At 43.1% G+C, this 20,234-nt stretch overlaps 1 protein-coding gene across 2 annotated transcripts in view; it reads left to right on the top strand.

Annotated features, from left to right (window-relative positions):
- SLC2A12 (solute carrier family 2 member 12) overlaps nucleotides 1–20,234 on the top strand; it is a 55,420-nt gene that overhangs the window by 5,231 nt on the left and 29,955 nt on the right. For both annotated transcript variants that reach the window (XM_045842997.1, XM_045842996.1), the window contains exon 2: nucleotides 14,330–15,670. In XM_045842997.1, the coding sequence (XP_045698953.1) occupies nucleotides 14,330–15,670 (1,341 nt within the window). The remainder of the gene's footprint in view (nucleotides 1–14,329; nucleotides 15,671–20,234) is intronic.

Raw genomic sequence — 20,234 nt, 5'->3', positions numbered from 1 at the left:
ACTTTCTAGTGCTCCAGACCTTAGAGTAGCTGGTAAAAATAGAATTAAAAATGCAATGAATTTACCCTGGAGTTGCCTGAAGAAATGTGAATTTACAGGTATATATCAGAAGTAAATCAGCCAATTAAAAGTGCATTTTTTAATTGCTGTAGATGTGTGGCTTAATATTTTTCACTCCAGAATAGTTAGCACTTTAATCTGGTTTTGTAGGTAGCTTTTTCTCAATAGGGAGAATCCAAGTACTATTTAGCCTCTGGGTTTAAAAAGTTTTGAGAGTTCCAAACCTCCCTCTGTTGGAGTGCGAGTGACTTGGGCTTCTAAGAGCTAAAGTGGTTATTTACTCAGATTTTATGAGCACAAACTGGTTCTATAAGATTCCTAAGTTGAACGGTGAGGTTCAGGCTCCTAGTTCAGTTTTGTTTCTCCAAGAGGATGAGTTATTGATTAAAATAAGGAAATGACCAGTCCCTGGAGTGGGGCGTGTGAGAGGCAACCACATGTTGATGTTTCTCCCCCTCTCTTTGTCCTTCCCTTCCCCTCTCTCTAAAAATAAACATAAAAATAAAATCTTTAAAATAAGGAAATGAAAACCTTGTAAAAGGACACTGAGTTACAGTGGTGAGAAAGAGGAAAAGTGGGAATGGGCTTATTTCCAAGGAGTTACTCCCTCTTACCTTTCCAAGTTCTGGCTGGACCGAAAATCAAATGAACACGAAAAGATTAGCAGGAGAAAATGACCAGATGTATTACATACGGACACACAGGGGCCCCGTAAGAACATGAGCCTGGAGGACAGAAGAGGCCGTTGAAGCTTACCTGCCATCTTCGGCTGAGGGGGACAGGGATGTTGGGGTTTGGGACATGGTAGGGCAGGAAGGCGATTCATATGGAGATGAAGGCAAATGTGTGGTCGATACCTGCTTGCTCGAGGCCACCTGTAACAATGGGACACAGAGGAGACTTTGATCAGAGGGGCCTTGCCAGGCTCCTGTCTGTCTGTCGCACTAGCTCCTATGACACTGTAGTTGTTTACAATGGTAGCTCACTTCCTGGATCAGGTCCTTTCTCTACACTCCTTTAGGTAGTTAGGGGGAAGGTCAAAGATCTTTCTTCTGGATCTTTATTTTGTTAAAACTAACCAGCTGAAAATAATCATGATTCCAAAAGGCATAGTTTGGGGTATCAAGCCCTTCTCCCCTCAGACCAAAGACCAGCTAATAATGATTTTCCATCCTATCTTCCCTCAAAAAGTACCCAATCTCAGTTAAAGGCATAAAACCTGAATTTCCCCCCAAATACTTCCCAGCCGAAACTTTGGGTCAAATATGTCACCTTTATAGTAAATCATAAATTAATATGGATTTTTTTCTATTTTATTGTGGCCAAATGGTATCATTTTCCTTCCTGTGTCACAGCACACTCATTTATGCATTTGCTAACTGGCTATGCCTCAGTGATAGACAACTTTTCCTACACAATTTTAGTAGAAGTAATAATAAGACTAGAACAATTTATTACATTATTCTAATTTTAGAAGGTTTCATTCCTCTCGAACAATGACTCACTTTATACTGTTTTGCCAAAATACCAGGGAGAAAAATGCTGTCTTTCATTTAACTTATAGGAGTGTTTTTTCTTAAGTAAATTAAGCATAACTTGCCTTTAAGCTGTTGAATTGTGTTTCCCTTGGAAGTAATTATTTCTCAGAAACACTTGTGACTCGGGTCTGCCTGGCATTGTTAGGCTCTGGGACTACTGACTACGCATTATTTTATCTAAAGTGTTTTGCTCCGCACACAGCTGCTGCCGCAACTTAGGGGAGCTGGAGCCAGGAACTACGTGCATGTGGATTTCGTAGCGTGCCTGAAACAGCATCTCGGATGTGCAAGGCTCTTGGTATCCCAGCCCGTGGTGTGCGTGGCTTTTTAAGAATGGGGGGAAAGTTGCCATGAAAGTCAATTTAATTCGTACAGTGAGAGAGCATTCCCAAACTGATGAAACGTTTCATTTCCACTGGAAACAAACTGTAGAAACCCCAAGACAAAATTACAGGGAAAATGGTTCATGACATGTGCCCAATTACATAGGTACTACCAAAAACAAAGGAATTCAAGAATTTATAAAAATATATCATTTTAATGGTGGAAACAAGGTACATTTTACTTTCTTTGCTATCAGTAAGAGAGACTATTTCAAAGTTTTAATTCCGTGTTACAGAGATTTTACCCATCATTCAGAGTAAACAGACTTTTGTTGAATAATTGTGGGCCAATAACTTCTATTACTACTTTCACTTCTTATCTTTACAACACTCCAATGAGGACATATTATCCCCAGTTCACAGATGAGACTGAGGCAGAGAGAGCAACAGCTAATGTTCATTAAGCATTTCCTACTACGCACCAGGTACTCCTCTATCTCATTTATTCTTGTAACAACTTTATAAAGTAGTTAATATTATTACCTTTAGTTTAGGAATGAGGACACAGAGGAACAGAAAGGTTAACAGACACATCGAAGTCTTGCTAGAAGCTAATCAGGCACCCTGCTTCCAGACTGTACTTTCACCGGTAAGCCCAGGTGCTTCCCAGAGAGGAGCGAAGTGACTTCCTTCAGGTAGCACAGGTATTAGGTAGCAGCACAGAAATCCAAACCTCAGTATCGTGCATCCAACTAGGGTTTTGCCCACCTAACCAGGCATCCAGCACCAATGTCTACTTCCTGCTCTGTTCTGTAATCTGATCTGTGAATCTGGGTCCCCAGTCACACTCCTTTCAGAAATGCATTGCATTTTAGCTGGTTTCCTAATTTAAATGTAACATGTCTTTTTCTATAAGATTGTAAGTTCTCAGGTATAATCTATATTCTTGGATCTATCAAAGCTCTGAGCCAACTGCAAATGTTTGGGAAGTCCTGTGCAATTGATAAGAGGGAGCTTTGTGCCTTTTCTCTGCATCCCCATGCAGGATCTTATGCATGTGGCGCAAGTGCCACCATCTCGTGCCACCAAATCCAGACGTAACCTAGAAAATGCCTCAACACATTGCTCACAATAACCACCCCACTGATTGCACTGCCCGCCCCGAAGAACCTCTCTGCCATCTGTGCCCAACACAGTGCCGGCACATCATACATGCTGAATTGTTAAATGAGTAAATGAGTGAAGAAGCGTTGGTTGAGCTGAACTAAGGAGCATTGTAATTCAGTAATACTTACTGAGAGGCACGGTGCTGGATATTTCAGGGTAAATAAACAATGTAAGGCGTTATTCATGTCTATAGATTTTGCCAACTGATCAGAAAGGTAAGAATCTAAATAATTACAAGACAATTATTTAACAAATTTTGAGTGTCTACTGGGATTCAAACATGACTGTAGACTCTGGGTCTAATGATGAACAAGAGACTTCCATGTGGTGCAGATGCATGTTAGCGACTGGTGGAGAGAAGTGAGAGATCAGGACACCTGCAACAGAGGAGGCAGCCAGACACGTAGTACTATAGTGGCTCACAGAGGGTGGCTCAGCCGGTTTCAAAGTACCCTGCAAGACAGTGTTGCTAAGCTACGTCAGGAAGGTGGAACTGAGACCCATAGGTTTACAGAGAGCATTCTAAGCAGGGAAATCGGCTTGTATACAAGTTTGGGGAAGAGAGAATGGCACGTTTAGGGAGCTGCCAATATTTTTTGTATGATGAAAACACGGAGTTCGAAGGAGGGAAAGAAGCGGACAGCAGGATCTGAAGATGTAAGCAGGGACAATCGCATGGACCTTTGTGTGCCAAGTGCCACGAGAGGAGGACTTCTTAGAAAGAGACCATATCAGTTTAAGAAAATCAAGAAAGTTTCTGAAAGTGATGGTAGTGTTGACAGAATTAGGGAGTCTTGGAAAATCTCACATGCATGTATGTCTCCAAATCTTCCAGCTGTATGGGCTCATCATTCTTTCACTGTTTAAATAAAAATAGCTCCAGTCCCCCGGAAGGTTAGACGCACATGCCTCCTTGCTCCCCACTCGTCCTCCTATCCTCAGACACACTCAGCGTACCTCAGGAGACTTGTGGTTCTTCTGACGGCTTCTTGCACCAACTTCCTGTTCCCACTGGATTCCTGCCGTTCCTACGACTAGTCTTCACTCTGTCCCAGTCCATATGTGGATTACAGCCCCTTTTCTCTCACGTACTCAAATCCCATTCTTACACGCTCTTTGCAGATTTTTCCTGATGATCTGAAGAGAGCTCAGTGCAATTAAATATCAGCTGGGCCCATTCCTAAAATCCTCTTATCAAATCCACCATAGGGAATTTCTTGTAAACCAACTTTAAAATATCCACAGACCTCTTGCCCTATTTTGCCTTGGGGTTCTCTCCCCAACCCCCTCCCTGTTGCCTAACTTGACAACCTGTTCTGACCTTTTCTCTTATTTCTGGGCCTTTTGAGATTCTCTCTCTCTCTCTCTCTCACACTCTCTCTCTCTCTCTCTCTCTCTCTCTCTCTCTCTCTCTTCCCCCACCCTCTCTCTCCTCCACCCCCATATGCACACATTTGTCAAAATTCTGCCTTTATATTGTATGACACATCTTGGCTCTTTCTCTCTCCCCCTTCCCATAGTCTGCCTGTAAATTAACAACGTGACCCGCGGGCTTCTCCCCTAATACCCCAGTGGCCATCCAAGCATTTATTTTTAGTAAAAACAGTGCTTTTCCTAAGAGTTTTGGAGATAAGCTTTACAAAATTATTTTCTTCCCATTTTATTTCCCTACATGAAATATTTTAAAAAGGACTAGGGGTGACTCTTAACCATTTTTTGAGTACACAGTCTCCCTTTTAAAATACAAAAACAAATTCAAATTCTCACATAATAGTCTTCATAGTTCTATATCTATGGATTAGAAAATATAAAATGACAGAAAGCTTCTGTGCATTCACTAACCCTTCGAATTTTTAAAAACTATCAAATTTACATGTTTAGAATCTTGAAGTACAGATATGTATGTTACTTGCAACTTTCCCGTCAGTCAGTAATTATTGATGGGATGAAGATCCTTTTAAAAACCTTGTTGATTTCACAGTGTCCACAGCTCACCACATCTCGCTCACATTCAGAACCTTCGTCCTAGAGGTTATGTCTCCATGTAAGATAGCTGCCAGTTCGCTCTCCAGATTCACCATGTTTAATTGTCCATTGAAACTCCCCACAAAAAAACATGGAAAGAAATGAAAAAAGAATTTCCACAGCATTTAAGTCAGACATATTCTCTGAGTTTGGACTTAACACCTAAATACAATGCAAGCATGGCAGCAGTGTATGAAAGAGGGCAGTGAAATGTTAGGTTTCTACAAACTCTCTCTGTGTATCCCTCATTGAAAGAATTTTCACCAAACAGCCCTGGCTGGTGTGGATCCGTGGACTGAGTGCTGGCCTGCAAACCAAAGGATTGCCAGTTTGATTCCCAGTCAGGGCACATGCCTGGGTTGTGGGCCAGGTCCCCAGTAGGGGGCATGTGAGAAGCAACCACACACTGATGTTTATCTCCCTCTCTTTCTCCCTCCCTTCTTCTCTCTAAAAAAATAAATAATAAAATCTTTAAAAGAAGAAAAAGTATTTTCACCAACCAGAAAAAGAGAAGATGCTTCCACTGCTCTAGAATCTTTTAAGAGTGTCAGAATTTTTTGCTCCACAATGCAATTCTTTCCATCCTATCTTGTCATTATTACTTCTCTTTCTTTATCTCTTCAGGGGTCACGATTTCTAAGATTTCAGCAACTTTGGGCTAGGGAAACAATGCTCATTGCATTTGGGGACATGAAGTCAGTGTACAAAGAGACAGAGACTGGAGGAGCCACTGAAGTGGTACATTCTAGAAGTTGTAGTTTTGCATATACTGATTTTGACGAGCAAAGACTCACATGCTGTTTTAAATAATGCAGAAAAAATATTCCTTATTCATAGTCAGGGGACCAAAAAAATTCCTTTCTTGGTCCAATGGAGCCACACTAGAAAAATAACTTCTGGCCGTCAGAAATCTGGCTAGCAACTGTGCGCATCGATTGCTCCTCTGGGTCTCACTCAGAGGTGTTTGCCACTGCAGCCGGGTGACTCAAATGAGGTCAGACACTGCCAGACTAATAGCTGTGGGAACCCCCTTCTGATTTTCTGCCTTTCCTACCTGGGGAGCTAAAAGATTCAGATAATCATTTCTCAGTCTCTTGCAGCCAAGTGTGACCACAGATCCCACGGATTCTGGTCCATGAGACATTAGGGTAACTTTGTAGTGGAAGAAAAAAGTTTTCCTCGATGGTCTTAGGGTCCCGTGCTGGATCTGAAAATGAAACTGATGAAGACAGATGAACAGGCGAAAAGCCTCCAAGTTGATTTAATGCAAGTTTTATGAGACATGGGAATCTTCATAAGGAAATGAAGACGCAAAACAATCGTTAAACCTGAGTACCTATATGCCAGATTTGATGCAGAAACACGACAGGTGAGGGAGTATGACATAAGTACAGTAAGCTAGGGGAAACTTAGCAAGGCTTGTTTGCTTGGATTCCTCTTGTTATCTTTCTGAAGATCAGAAAGTTCCTTTTCTCCTGGTGTAGTCAGGGCACTTGTCACAGGGTGTTATGACCTGCTTTAAGGGGAAGAGTGAAGAGAAGGCCAGGGGGACCTTCCTGCTTCTGCCATTTTCTTAAACTGCTCCACCTTAAAATACTCGGTAGGCCAAGGTGTCCTATTTTGGAGCAGTGTATCCTGAACCTCATCGTCTTCCAAGGGGCTTCTGGAAATTTTCTTTCCTGATAAAGGCAAAGAGTTCTTGCCCTAAGCTTTCTTCCATTGCCTCTTGCCTTTGAATGGGGTTGTGAGTGCATCTTATGCTGGATGCTATGGCAGCCACCTTGCACACAGGACACGTCTGGACAAAAGCCCACCTTCTGGGGGTGCAGGAGAATGGGTAGCATTGTTGGAGACACCAAACTCAACTTGGTCTTCTTACTAATTAATCAGTAAGAGCCACAATGTTTTAAACCCTCGTTTGTCAAGCTGGGGTTGCTTGCAGTCAAATGTCATCCCGGATTTGTGGGGACTGGGTAAAGGGAATGCAGCAGATCTGATCCTTGGGAGGCATGTTTTAAATACAAAGGCAATGCATGCAGTTTAAGATTGCTTTTTACAGGAAACATAAATTTTGTAAAACAACTGATTTCTGTTTTCTATAATTTTGTTAAATTGACTTTGAAAAAAGAGATGTAGGACAATATCAAGTAATAAGAGTAAAGTGAGATGAAGCTGGAGCTAGCTGAGAACAAAGATGCAGAGAGACCCATATAAGACAGTAAAGAATGTGAGGAAGCCAAAAACGCAAGAGAAGAATTATTACCTGAAATCGGTGATGTGGAAGCTAAATATGGGAATTATTCTAGATGCATATTAAAATGACAAGGAACTAGAGATAAGAGAAGAAGTGAATATATGTAACTAACACATCAGTAATTTTTCTTAAATAAATTGAGAGAAAAAATACCCCAAAATACTAGAAAAAAATCTTTTTAGAGTAGAACTTAACTAACTGGAGAAAAACGTAGAAGAAGCAAGCACTTTTACCCTTGTTGAAGTTTCACATTGAGGGAAGGAAAGAAGAAAGAGCGGAAGGAAACAAAAGAATAAAAGTTATAATCAGGCAGAGAAGGGTAGCTAAGAACAAAGCAGGATGCAGGGAAGTGCTAATATGCAAATTCAAACAACATCCTCAGTTTAAGCCCCACTAGCCAATAAAATTGGACAAATTAGTTCCAGGAAAGTGTGTCTGTGAAAGTAATACTAAATTAAAGCTAGGACTGGAAAAATAAAAAAGAAAGAAAACAAAGTTTCTTTCTTTCTTTCTTTTTTTTTCCGGTCGGAGAAAGGTACAGAGGGAGGTCAAACTTGCTGTTGGTCTGAGTTTCATTGTCTGCTCCAGGAAGAACTGGCCTGCAGGGGAGGGCGGACGGTGGTTAAGTAAAGGCTCGTGCCCAGTATTTACTGCCACACAGGACAGCACACGCAGTCCAGGGACCAGAGGCAGCATCTGGGACCTCCGCCAGCTGTGGGAAACACCACTCCTCCTCTCTCCCTGAGTCAGTGCCCTCTGGGAGGTGGTGTGAGGGGGCTTTCAGGTTGAGCCAGTACGCTCCTCCTTCCTGCAACATTCAACAGCTGCTGCTGAGCTCGGGTGTCAAATACAGTGTAGCTGCCTCACTTCTGCCCCTGGGCTCCCACCCCGCTTCACACAGACACTTCTGCTGTCAAGGAACTCCCAACTTAAGGCAGGAAACAGATATAACTAAGTATGATCCGAGGTGTGATAAGGTCGTGCGTGCAAAGGCAAGAGAGAGAAGAGAGATTAATGCTAACCAAGAAGAGGGAGTCTGAGACTGTTTTGCAGAGGAAGGAATATTTTGTCTGGGTCTTCAAAGATAAATCAGGTTTCCCTAGACTCTGAAGTAAGGGGAAGGGCATGCCATGAGGGGCAACAGTAGGAAGAGAAGCACAAGTCTGGAAAAGTGCACAGCATTTCCCAGAAAGAGCATGTGGTCTGGGTGGGCTAGAGAAAGGGGGCCTGTTCACTGCAGGGGGGCTGAATCCTGGCCCACTGAAAGGGGTCTGCTAAGCACTGAGTCTGGGCTGAGGCCCTGGGCTGACATTTAATAAAATATAAATATATGAGTGACAATGAAATGTTTTATGGCATATGCAATGCTTTTCCTGTTAACAGGCTAATAATAATACTGTTGAAAGCTTTATAGAAATGCTAACAGTGTGCTGTTTAAATGCTAAGCATTTGTGTAAACATAAAGTTCTATATAGTAACCATTACGCAATACTAGGGATCAACCTTTGTCTGCTGGCAAAACTGTAGAAGGAGACCAAGGGTCAGTATTCTGGAGCACCATCATCATTCATTTCTTTATTCATTCACTCAACAAAGTTATGGAGTATTTACCTTGTGTCAAAAACTAGAGATGAGAATAAGGTGTAAGTAAGGCAGAGTTCTTGCCTTTGGAAAACTTTTGGTCTGGTGGGAGGACAAGCAGGTAAATGAAAGAATATCTTAAAAAGTGACAGATGCCCTAAAAACACACAGTTCATGCCCAGTGGAAGCACAGCAAGGCTGGGGATGGAGCAGCAGAGTAACGCTGAGCAAAGTGATTGTCACAGAGGAGGTGACACTTGAGATGACTCTTGAAAGGTGGGTCACTATTCAGGGAGAAGGAGCTGAGAAAGGGGAGACCACAGCTGCAAGGACATTTGGGGACATCTGCAAGTATTTCTCAAGCAAAACAAGCAATGGGGGGGAGGGGCACGGTTTAGAATTTGTGAAGCATTCACAGTTGGTCAAGCTGTGTAAATTACCTGGCTGCCTGCCAGAAAAAGAAAACAAAAAACCAAACCTGGTGTGCATGCTTTTCATTCTGTTGTAGGATTTAGTCAGAGGGCAAGTATTTATTGTGTGTGCATTATGTACACATGCTATCATAGGCAGATGGCAGAAAGGAAAGAAAAGAAAGCAGGCAGAAACGCAAATACTGTGGAAAAACTGAGCGTTTCAGTGCCTGCCAGTTAGTCGTGGTTTCACCGAGCACCGAGCGCGAGAGCCGTGAGCAGGCAGACAATGCTGCTATTGTTGCAGCAGGGGCTGCCTATCCTCTGTGCCCTCACTGAGGGTCTCAGGGCTCTCAGGGCTTGCATAAAGCCTGCTGGCTGTGATCCTGTCTTTGCTAGGGACAGTTTTACTTTATTACCTTATGAAGAATCCTCATTGCATCATCAGACTGGGGGTCTTCTAGCAAAGCAACAGCACAGGCAGTAGGCACGAGCCAACAACAGCCTGTGGGGACCAGTTGATGGCCTGCAGACATCTGCCACTCCTACCATGTCCACTAAAGGCTGAGCATTTCTCGTGGCACATTTGGAGAATGTGGGATGTCAAGGAAAGGCCTCTGTAAAGCAAGACCATGAGAAAAATGACTAAAAAATCTGAACTTCATCAGGAACATTAAGTGTGGACTGGTTGACTTCACGGCTGGGTGTTTTGTTTTTTTTCTGAAAAGGCACTAATTATGATTCCTCACCCTGTTCTCTCCTTTAGCACTGGCTACTTTTCCTCAGTCCACCCAGCCGCCCCAAACTCTGCCACCGTATTTAGGCCAATATAATCCCCACTCTCCTGCCACACTCGTCTTTCCTCCTGTTCCCTGACAGATTTCTTGGACAAGTTCTCTTCACTTCTGGCATCCATAGGGTAACATCTCACTTATAGCATCGTCAACCAACAAGTAGGCACAGGAAGAAGCCCACTCTTTATGTCTCTCTTTGTTGTTTTTATGTGGTAAAACAGCACCAGGAAAATTACTTGTGACAGAAGTCGAGAGCAGAGGAAAAAACTTCCCTCTACTCTCAAGGTTGATTTGGCTGGTCTAATAATCAAACAGACACGAGACAGAGAAAATAATCTAATTTAATTAGATCTGCGTGTATGGGAACCTCGGCAGCCAGGAGAGTCAGAGATCCCACAGGCATGAAAGATTCAGAGCCGGAGAGGGAAACCGTGGCACACATGACATTCTGAAATAGGGATGAGGGGACCACTTTGGGGCATCGGAAGGCAACTGCAGGGAGAAGTCACTTTCAGTAATTAACAGTTTGCCCTACCATACAGGTGGGTGAAAAGTTATCCCTGTCGATACCTCTTATCCTGGGCCAAACTCCTAGTTTAAATTCTCTGAGGTAGTTAAGAGGAGGCGCAGCTTCTCTTGAGCCTGCAGGATCTTGGTAGCCTTTGGCTCAAAGTACACCTGAGTGAGACACACCTCGGGGCGGCTCCTGCGGGATCACGGCCAGGTCCTAGGGTGGTGTCGCGGGGCTGCCGTCTGGGGAACGGTAGGCACTGGGTTTCCACACTGAGTCAGAGTTCAGCATCGCAGGTGGGCAGCTTGGGGGCTGGAATGGAAATTCAGCAGGAACAAGGAGCAGTCAGTCATGAGGTGAGTGGGGCAGCTAGTTGGGGACAGCAGTCCTTAAAACATACAACTCCTCAAATAAAATTCAGACAACCATGGCCTTCGCTTAATTCTGAAGCATAAAATTCATGTTGGTATGCCTCCCCATCATGGGACAATAGGGTCATAGAAGATCCTAGGATAACTTTTTAAGCCCTTGAAGATAAATTCCCTAGATAGATTAGATAGACAGGTAATGTGATGTATAATTTTTTAAATTTTAATTTTATAAAAAAATTCTGTTAACCAATTCTTATAGAAATTACTTATTATATTTCGGAAGAATTATACTCAGCACTAGCTGCTGGGTCGCAGGAGGGACACTGCCACACGGGGATGGTGCCCAGACCTTTGCACACGTCGCAGTGTGTCAGGGTCCTGTGAGGCCTGCCTGAAAGAACTGGGCATATGGAGTAAGTCCAGAAAGCAGGAGCAAGAGCTGGATCCTTCTTCTCTTGGGAGGTGTTTCTTCTATTCTATAGGAAGCTGCCTCTCCCCACCCCTGACCCCAACTCTTCCTAACCGGCCACGTCGGATGCTCTCTAAAGTGGGTGAATACAGCATCAAAGGGAGGGACACTGGTATTTTATGAGTTTTTTGTCTTGCAGGGAAACATTCATTCCCTTTTAACAAAAGGGGAAAACTAGGAAGGGAAGGGTACAGTCAAAGTGGCAAGGACAGTCTCCTGCTACTCAAGCAGTTCTGGCACCTGTTGCACTGCGTCTGTGACTCAGTATGTCCATGCTGCCCTCTGTCACTCTAAACCCCTCCTGCGGGGCCTCGTTCCATCTGTCTACAGAGTGGTTCATTCTCCAAGCCACTTATTTCTCCAATCTGAATGTCAAAGAGCAATAACTAAACTACACATGCTAATCGACACATTGCACATCAATAAAATGAAGAATGACAAATAAAGATATAAAACAATAAAATAATATTCTTATCCAAATGTAAGAATTTGACCCAATTCTCCTTGTGCTTAAGGGATTTGTTGAGGATTTTAAGATCACCTAGAAAAAAGAATATGTGGAAACCAAGGACATGAGTGAATTTATAGGAGAGAACTCTAAAGTCACTTTTTGTGTAAAAATTAAAACAGTACATAATAGATCATAGAGACTCACTAGAATGTTAAGCTTCTCAGGGGGTGAGGGTCACATCTGCTTTGCTACATGTACCCCCAAGTACCGAAGAAAATGCCTGCCGTGTAATGTTGCAAGTGTTTATTTGTTTTCACAGACTAATTGATGATTTAATCTCAGTTCAGTGGTTTGTGTTTGAAGTGCTCACAAATTACTTGTATCATGGATTAGTGCATTCTTATTTGTCCTTCCATCTAAATATTTAATTCTTTTTAATTTACTTTTTGGAGTCTCCCACTTTCCTATACCCCACTGGGATCCCGGAGATACAAAGTACCTTGCATATTTGAGGTGGGAAGAGATTTAGATCACCTTTATCTGACCTGCTTCTTTCACTAGAGCTGAACAGCATTTTTAACGGCACCCTCTACCCCCCGCTTCAGCAGGGTTAGGTGGTCCTAGCTCAGTCCGTGATCATTATGTCCACGCACATATTTCTACTGCTTTTACATGCATCTCACTTCTGCTTCTCCATCTCCTTTATGGTTACCTCCTCTTCTAAATGTTGGTGTATCCTAGGTCGAAGTTCTAGTCCTGCTTCTCTTTTTCCGCTGTTCTGTCTCTCTAAGTGATCTCATGCATTCCCAGGGCTTTGAATACCAAATACATGCTCCTGAACCCCAGCTACACAAACCCAGCTTTGACCCATGCTTTAAAGCTCTATGCTCCATGCCCTACTTGGGTAAAACAAGTGAAACATTTTTGTAAGTCTAAAATGGGACTTCTGATTTCCACTGCTCCTTTCACCACCATTCATAGCCGGTCCTCTTCCCAATCTCCCTGTATATCACCCGACCAACTACTCACACTGTGGAGAAATCTTGGGTTCTGACCACTTCCTTATCCTCCAGCTTCAGTTCATGAGCAAGTGTGGTCATTGTTTTTCACTCCAAATCAGCTCTTGAATCTACACGCCTTCAGTTCCACTCCACACCCAAGTCTAAGCTAGCATCATCGCTTGTCAAGACTAAGGCAACATGTTACTCCCTGCTACCCATCTTTGCCCTTGAAGAACTCTCCTGCACACAGCAGCAAGACACTCAGAGTGGCATGCTCTGTTACCAGTTGGTGGGCATCGACCTTATTATGCTTGGAATAAAATAAACAGTTGTCACTGTGACCTGCCAGGCCTGCATGAGGGGCACCTCTGCACTTATGCACCTTCACTGATGCCCCTCCCACCCACCTCTCTCAGCTTGTGCTATGCCCCACGCGTGAGGTGCTGGCTGCCTGACAGGTTGGAAACATAACCTCAGGCACCTTTGGAACCTGCTGTTTCCTGTACCTGCAATGTTCTTCCCTCGGCTACCTTTTGTTTTGTTTTCCTTCTGTCTTGACAAGTTTCAGACATAATAAATGCCTGTGTACCTAACATCAAAAATTAGTGACTGTTAACATTTTGCCATATTCTTCAGGTTTTAACAGCATACTATTAAAACAGAAGTCTCCTTTGAGCTTCTTTCCCCATGTTCCATCCCCCCCTCCTTACTCAGAGCCAGTAATGGATATTGTTGGTTCCCTCCCCTGCATCCATTTCTCCCTTTCTTTCTGATGCAGCCTTGACATTGTTAAGGCACCTCCTCTACCCTCCTCCCCACCCCACGTTCTCATGTGCTTCAGCAAAAGCCAACAGTGGCCCAATTATGGCCAAGGAGACAAGAAGGAAGGTTTCCTGGGAGCTGTGCTTCCTTTTCCCTGGAGGTACACAGTGGGAAGCTCGTAGTACTTGCCCTCGATCCTGCCCTATTTGCCTTTAGAAAGCCAGTTGGGACCAGAGAAGCCAGGCTATCTGAATTTCTGATCCGATGCCAAGGCTGGAGCTAAACAGTATTCTTGTTTGTTCAGTCTTCATCATCTTTCATCTGCTTATCTTACATAACTGCTGGCTGCAAACATGAAACAACACCAACACCACAAACAGAAGGAAACGACTTCCTAATGTCTCCACCCTGCTCCCAAGAATGAAAGAAAAAGGGCATTTTTCTCTCATAGGTAACCACTGTTTTTGTTAGCATGTTATTTTACTGTACTTACGTGTGTGTTTATACTCAGTGCCATGAAAAACGTACACAGGGGGAAGTCTCCATTCGCACGTAAAATGTTTAAAGTAACAATTCAGAACTGACCACTCTGTTTCTCCTCTCTGCTTGCAGGTTGCGGCATGTTTACTCTCCTGTCATCTGTCACGGCTGCTGTCAGTGGCCTCCTGGTGGGCTATGAACTTGGCATCATCTCCGGGGCTCTTCTTCAGATAAGAACCTTATTAGCCCTGACCTGCCATGAGCAGGAAATGGTGGTGAGCTCCCTCCTCATCGGGGCCTTACTTGCCTCTCTGCTGGGTGGGGTTTTGATTGACAGGTATGGAAGAAGGGCTGCCATCATCTTGTCGTCCTGCCTGCTTGGACTTGGAAGCCTAGTCTTGATACTCAGTTCATCTTACACAGTTCTTATAGTGGGACGCATCACTATAGGGGTTTCCATTTCACTCTCATCAATTGCCACTTGTGTTTACATCGCCGAGATTGCCCCAAAACACAGAAGGGGTCTTCTGGTGTCACTGAATGAGTTGATGATTGTCACTGGCATTCTTTTAGCCTACATTTCAAATTATGCATTTGCCAGTGTTTCCCATGGCTGGAAGTACATGTTCGGACTCGTCATTCCCTTGGGGGTTTTGCAAGCAATTGGAATGTACTTTCTTCCTCCGAGTCCCCGGTTTCTGGTGATGAAAGGACAAGAGGAAGCTGCTGGCAAGGTCCTGAGGAGGTTGAGAGCCATCTCAGATACCACAGAGGAACTCACTCTGATAAAATCTTCCCTGAAAGATGAATATCAGTATAGCTTTTGGGATCTGTTTCGTTCGAAGGACAATATGAGGACCCGAATAATGATAGGCCTAACCCTGTCATTTTTTGTACAAATCACTGGCCAACCAAACATATTATTCTACGCATCAACTGTCTTGAAGTCTGTTGGCTTCCAAAGCGATGAGGCAGCTAGCCTCGCCTCCACGGGCATTGGGGTTGTCAAGGTCATCAGCACCATCCCAGCCACACTGCTGGTAGACCACATCGGTGGTAAAACCTTTCTCTGTGCTGGCACTTCCGTGATGGCAGCCTCATTGGTGACCATGGGCATCGTGAATCTCAACACCCACATGAACTTCACCAATATCTGCAGAAGCCATGGTCTTATCAACCAATCTTTGGATGAGTCTGTGCTTTACGGCCCAAGCAATTTGTCGGCCAGCAATGAAACTCTTAGAGAGCCCTTTAAGAAGATAACTTCCCACAGCAGAAGCTCAGTAATGCCCACAAGAAATGATATGGGTAAGAGAGGGGAGATGACCTCACCATTCTTACTAGATGCTGGACTAAGGCAGACCGAATACCAGATCATCACAGACCCTGCAGAAGTCCCACCGTTTCTGAAATGGCTCTTCTTAGCCAGCTTGCTTGTTTATGTTGCTGCTTTTTCAATTGGCCTAGGAATAAGTAAGTATTTTACTTTTTTTAGTCCTTCCCTCTCACCCCTTATAAGTGTTAGTGAATTGCTTCTGACCAGTGAGAGCATCCTGCTGCTCTAGTATTTTGTATGCAGAACTGCTAGAGGCAGAACAGGGATAATATTGGCCACCGGATGTCTCTACTAATGCAGAAAGCATGCTTGGCTCACGCCGCTTTGTGAAGTGTGCAGGGCCAGCATTTGCCCAAAGAGTAAGTTGGCCGGTATCTATCACATGAGGATTCTTTAACACTAACTGATGGGAGGTGAAGCAGACCTTGAAAGATATTTATTGCCCAAGAGGATATATTGTTTTATGAAAGCAAGCTTACTAGGATAACATTATTTTTACATATCATTCCTGAGTTTCTCCATAGGTGAAAGGAAAAAAAACCAAGATTTTCTTAAAGACACAATAGTGGATACATTCTAGTAATAATGACGAAGAAGGGAATTATGAGTTGGGAAGGAGGATCCATTATTTCTTTAAGTCTATTTTATCACTGCGGCAACCACCTAGGGCACTTCCTTCTTTTAAGCAGGAGAATGGGAGTCATATTACTCCATTAAACGGAGCCCAAACAATTTACAGAGAGATAGCCACAAGGGTGTTTTATTTTACGTGGCCAGTCTACTCCAATGACAATGTTTAAACCCTTCTCTGAAGTGAACTCTCTGGGGTTTGCTAGAATAGCTTGTCTGTTGAAGTTCCCTAATGTTTTTGCCTCAGCCTGAAAGTCTAAACCTCTTTGTAGAGAAGTTGTAAAAGGTCTTTTGTACGTATCACTAGAAAATGAAGTGCTTAATCTGTATCATCCTCAACACCCTTCTCTCTCTCTCTCTCTCTCCCCCACCGACTCACACACACAGAGTTGGTATTAAAACCTTTGTTAACAAAGATCAATGACCAAGCAAACTTGCTCAAATACAGGGACAGGTTAGAAGTTAGGAATAATAGCAAGACATGGGCTGTGTTGAAGGAAAAGGAATCACATGGACAAATGTGGGTTTTTGGTGCCAGGAACCGGATGGTGTTCCTGGGAAGAAAGTCATTTTAGGGCTGTGTTAGTTATCCACTGTGAACTCATTAACTATTTATTCAAGTAATAACCAAGGACTATGCTAAAAGCTGGAGAAACAGTAATAAACAAGACAGATAACATCCTTGTCTTGAAGGAGATTATACACTCCTATGCCTGCCTCTTTCTGGCCAGCAACAAGCACATCTGGCCTGCTTCATCTCAGTCAGTCAATAACGGGACTTGCACAAGGCTGATATGGCCTCTCTTCCACCTCTAATTCTTCATCTTCAGTCTACTCCCACTTGTGACATCAGTCTCTAGATACTGATTCATTCAAATGCCAGAGCGAGGGAGGGAACCTGAGCAACTCTGCCACTTGCTGTGCCAAGTTGTAGGTCTGGTCAGCAATGGCAAGACTGGGCCACGTGGTCCAAAACATCAGTGATCAGAAGCTTGTCCTTCCTCTGGCACTTTAAGTAGAATGATTTCCCCATAAGGCACTGTGCAGGGGCAGATAGAGGAAATGCCTCAGATCTCTGATTTGTTCCTGAACCCTGGCCTTACTGTTTAAAGATTTAACGGTGATAAATGCCATTAATTAACAGTTTCCTGGAAATAGGTTTCTACCTATTTAATCAGGATTTAATGATCTTGGTTTTATACCGGTGAGACATTTGTCTTAAGTTATTACTGGCTATAACAAATCACCAAATACTGTGTGGTTTAGACAATAAACGCTTCTTTCAGTCTGGAAGCTGGGAAGTGCAAGACCCAGGGCTGACAGATTCTGCTTCCTGGTTTGTAGATGCCACCTTCTTGCTGTGTCCTCACGTGGTAAAGAAACAGAGAGAGAGAAGGGGGGGGGGAGGAAAGAGCTGTGAGGACACCAACCCCGTCATGAGGGTTTCACTCTGGTGACACACCGATTACCTCCTCAAATCCCCATCTCCACATGCCATCACCTTGGGGACTGAGGTTTCAACATCCACGGGGTGCAAACATGAAGTCCACACTATACTCGTATGGTTACTCTGATATATAAAGCTAACGAAATCTGAGCAAGGGAGTTAAGTTTTTATTTTCAGAGACTGTTTAAACTCTATGAAAAGGGCAATATACGGGTGCTACCTTGTACCCAGGAATAACCTGACCTTGTTTGTGAATTTTGCTATATTAATAAGTATAAGAAATGTTACTCGTTTGATAAAATTCAGGTTGTGGTTATTGTTTCACTGATTTTCAATTTCAGCATCTTTTTTCTTATATATTCATTATAAAATGAAACATATTTCCTTCTCATATCCATTTTCTTGATCTAATCATGTGACATATCAAGCATCAACTAAGAATCTAAGAAAAGCTTAACAAAAAGAAAAGAATTTCCTGTTTGTCTGAATACAGAGAAACTTCCAGGTTGGCAGAGAGTGTGGCATAGCATATATTACAATATGAGAAACATTGACCTGTAACTTCCAGAACCACCTTATTCATGGCAAGAGTTTTCCTAAGCTCATGCTACGTTTCTCTCATTAGTTTTGGGGTAACTTTGGAAAACATAGCAAACCACTAATGACAAAGTCACTGAAGTCATTTGATACATTATTGTATTAGAGCAAGAGTTCCCTTTTTCAGAAACTGCAATCTGATTTTGAAGAAAAAATTATTGAAGGCTGTTTATTTACCCTTTCGAATTACTTGAATAGTATTCTGTGTGAATGTTGAAAATAAAATGTCAGCTTTAGACTCAGTTAAAATGTATGGATACCTATTATGTCAAATACTGGGTTAGAAAGTTTTCCCACACTTGGGAGGACTTCATTTTGCATTTACAACAAGCCTGGGAGGGAGAGGTATTCACCACGATTTACAAACAATGGAACTCTCAGAGAAGTTAAGTGAGTGACTTGCTCAAAAGAATGATGACATCTCTTGTCGTCTGATACTCAGTGTTAATCAGCAGACTAAGAGAAGATTGGGCAGTCTTGTGTTGGTCTTGCTAGTAAAAGTTCATTATTTTTAGTTCGGTCTTCTCCTCAAGGATGCATTAGATGTAAGAAAGAATGAAAACAGTGTATCGTTGTCCATCACATGGGTCTATTAAATGGCCCACCTTGCATTTTATTCAAGATAGAGACCATCTCTCTTTTTGAAGCTCTGCTAGGTAAGTTAGCGTGTACTTTTTATAAGGCTAAGCTACAAGATAAAAGAGAAGGATAATGATAAGACTACAGAAGTATTTGATGTGCATTTACTTGAATAAGCAAACTTGGTTAGAATAATGTTCAAATGTGTACATTGGTTAGAATTCAGACTCAGCTATAACAAAGCCCAAAACACAGTGGCTTAAGCAAAATAAGAGTTTCTTTCTGTCTCGCACTTTAACAACTAAAACTGGGTAGTTTTGGGTGCTTTGGAAGCCCCCAGAGTCGGGAACCTAAATTCTGCAGATAATGTCCCCAGATCTCATTGTAGCTACTATTTCAATATTGGTTCTCAGTCTGTTGTGATGGCTACTTAAAAATATGAATATGTGTTTTAAAACTTCATCACCCTTTTCTGACAGCTAATAGTACCTTGAGAATAAGTGAAATGCACGAAGTGCAGTCAGTTAAAGCGAGGCTGGCCGTAGAAAGGCCTGGATAATAAGACATTGTGAGCGATTCTGTCAGGAAAGCAGAAGCTCTGTGAGTGACACAGGGTAAGGAATTTCTTACAGGAATTAGACCTAAGGCAATTGTGGGAGACGCTGAGAAGGCAAAGGTTTAGAAGGGACGATTAGAGGGAGAGGAGAACTACACCAGTCAGGGCCACGAAAGGAAGCTGGTGAAGACCTGGGTGGAAGCCCGCAGCAGCCTCCGCACCCGGCTGCAGCCTGAAGGGCGCGCAGGAGAAAAAGCTTGACTCCCAGCAGGGAAGCAGAGACAGCAGACCTTGCTGGGATAAATTGGATCCGTAAGAAGAAAGTGGAGCCCACATCTGTCCCTCGGCACATCAAGTTCAATGACGCAAGCCTCCTGTAGAAAAACTGGTGTCCTTCTGCAACACAGCCCGGACAGTGTGGCTGGCATAGTAGGTGAAGCTGGAGACCAGGCTGCACTGGCTGTTGCCCCACACCAGCATGGAGAACCAGCAGATCACCACCGTGTGCACAAGCTGCAGTGCCATCTAGGGCCCCGTACCAGTCCTACAGAGCAGAAGGCCGAGGTGTCACTTGGGCCATCCAAGTCTCATGCAAATTTCTCGTCACTCCATCCCTAACCCTGGACTGTACAGAGAAGAGAATTCTGGGAAATGTAGTTCCAGCCTCACTAAATGGACAGAATACAAAACTGCCAGAGTAAACAAGGAAAGGAATATCTCAGAGGTCAAGGGCCCTGCATTCTCTCTTCAATTGCTGTGGGAGACATTTATTTCTTTTCATGAAAACATTAGTTATTAAAATATATAGCTAGATTACATTCCATCTATTTCTCAAAAGAGAGGTCATTCAATTAATGTCTCTTGGCTTTTGTTTCTTTAGCTATAAAACCAA

Source organism: Phyllostomus hastatus, unplaced genomic scaffold (assembly GCF_019186645.2).
Source record: "Phyllostomus hastatus isolate PE091 unplaced genomic scaffold, TTU_PhHast_1.1 phas_contig_40, whole genome shotgun sequence".
NCBI classification, from domain to species: domain Eukaryota; kingdom Metazoa; phylum Chordata; class Mammalia; order Chiroptera; family Phyllostomidae; genus Phyllostomus; species Phyllostomus hastatus.
The sequence above is the reverse complement of the archived record's forward strand: the minus strand, read 5'-3'. Positions and strand labels throughout refer to the sequence as shown.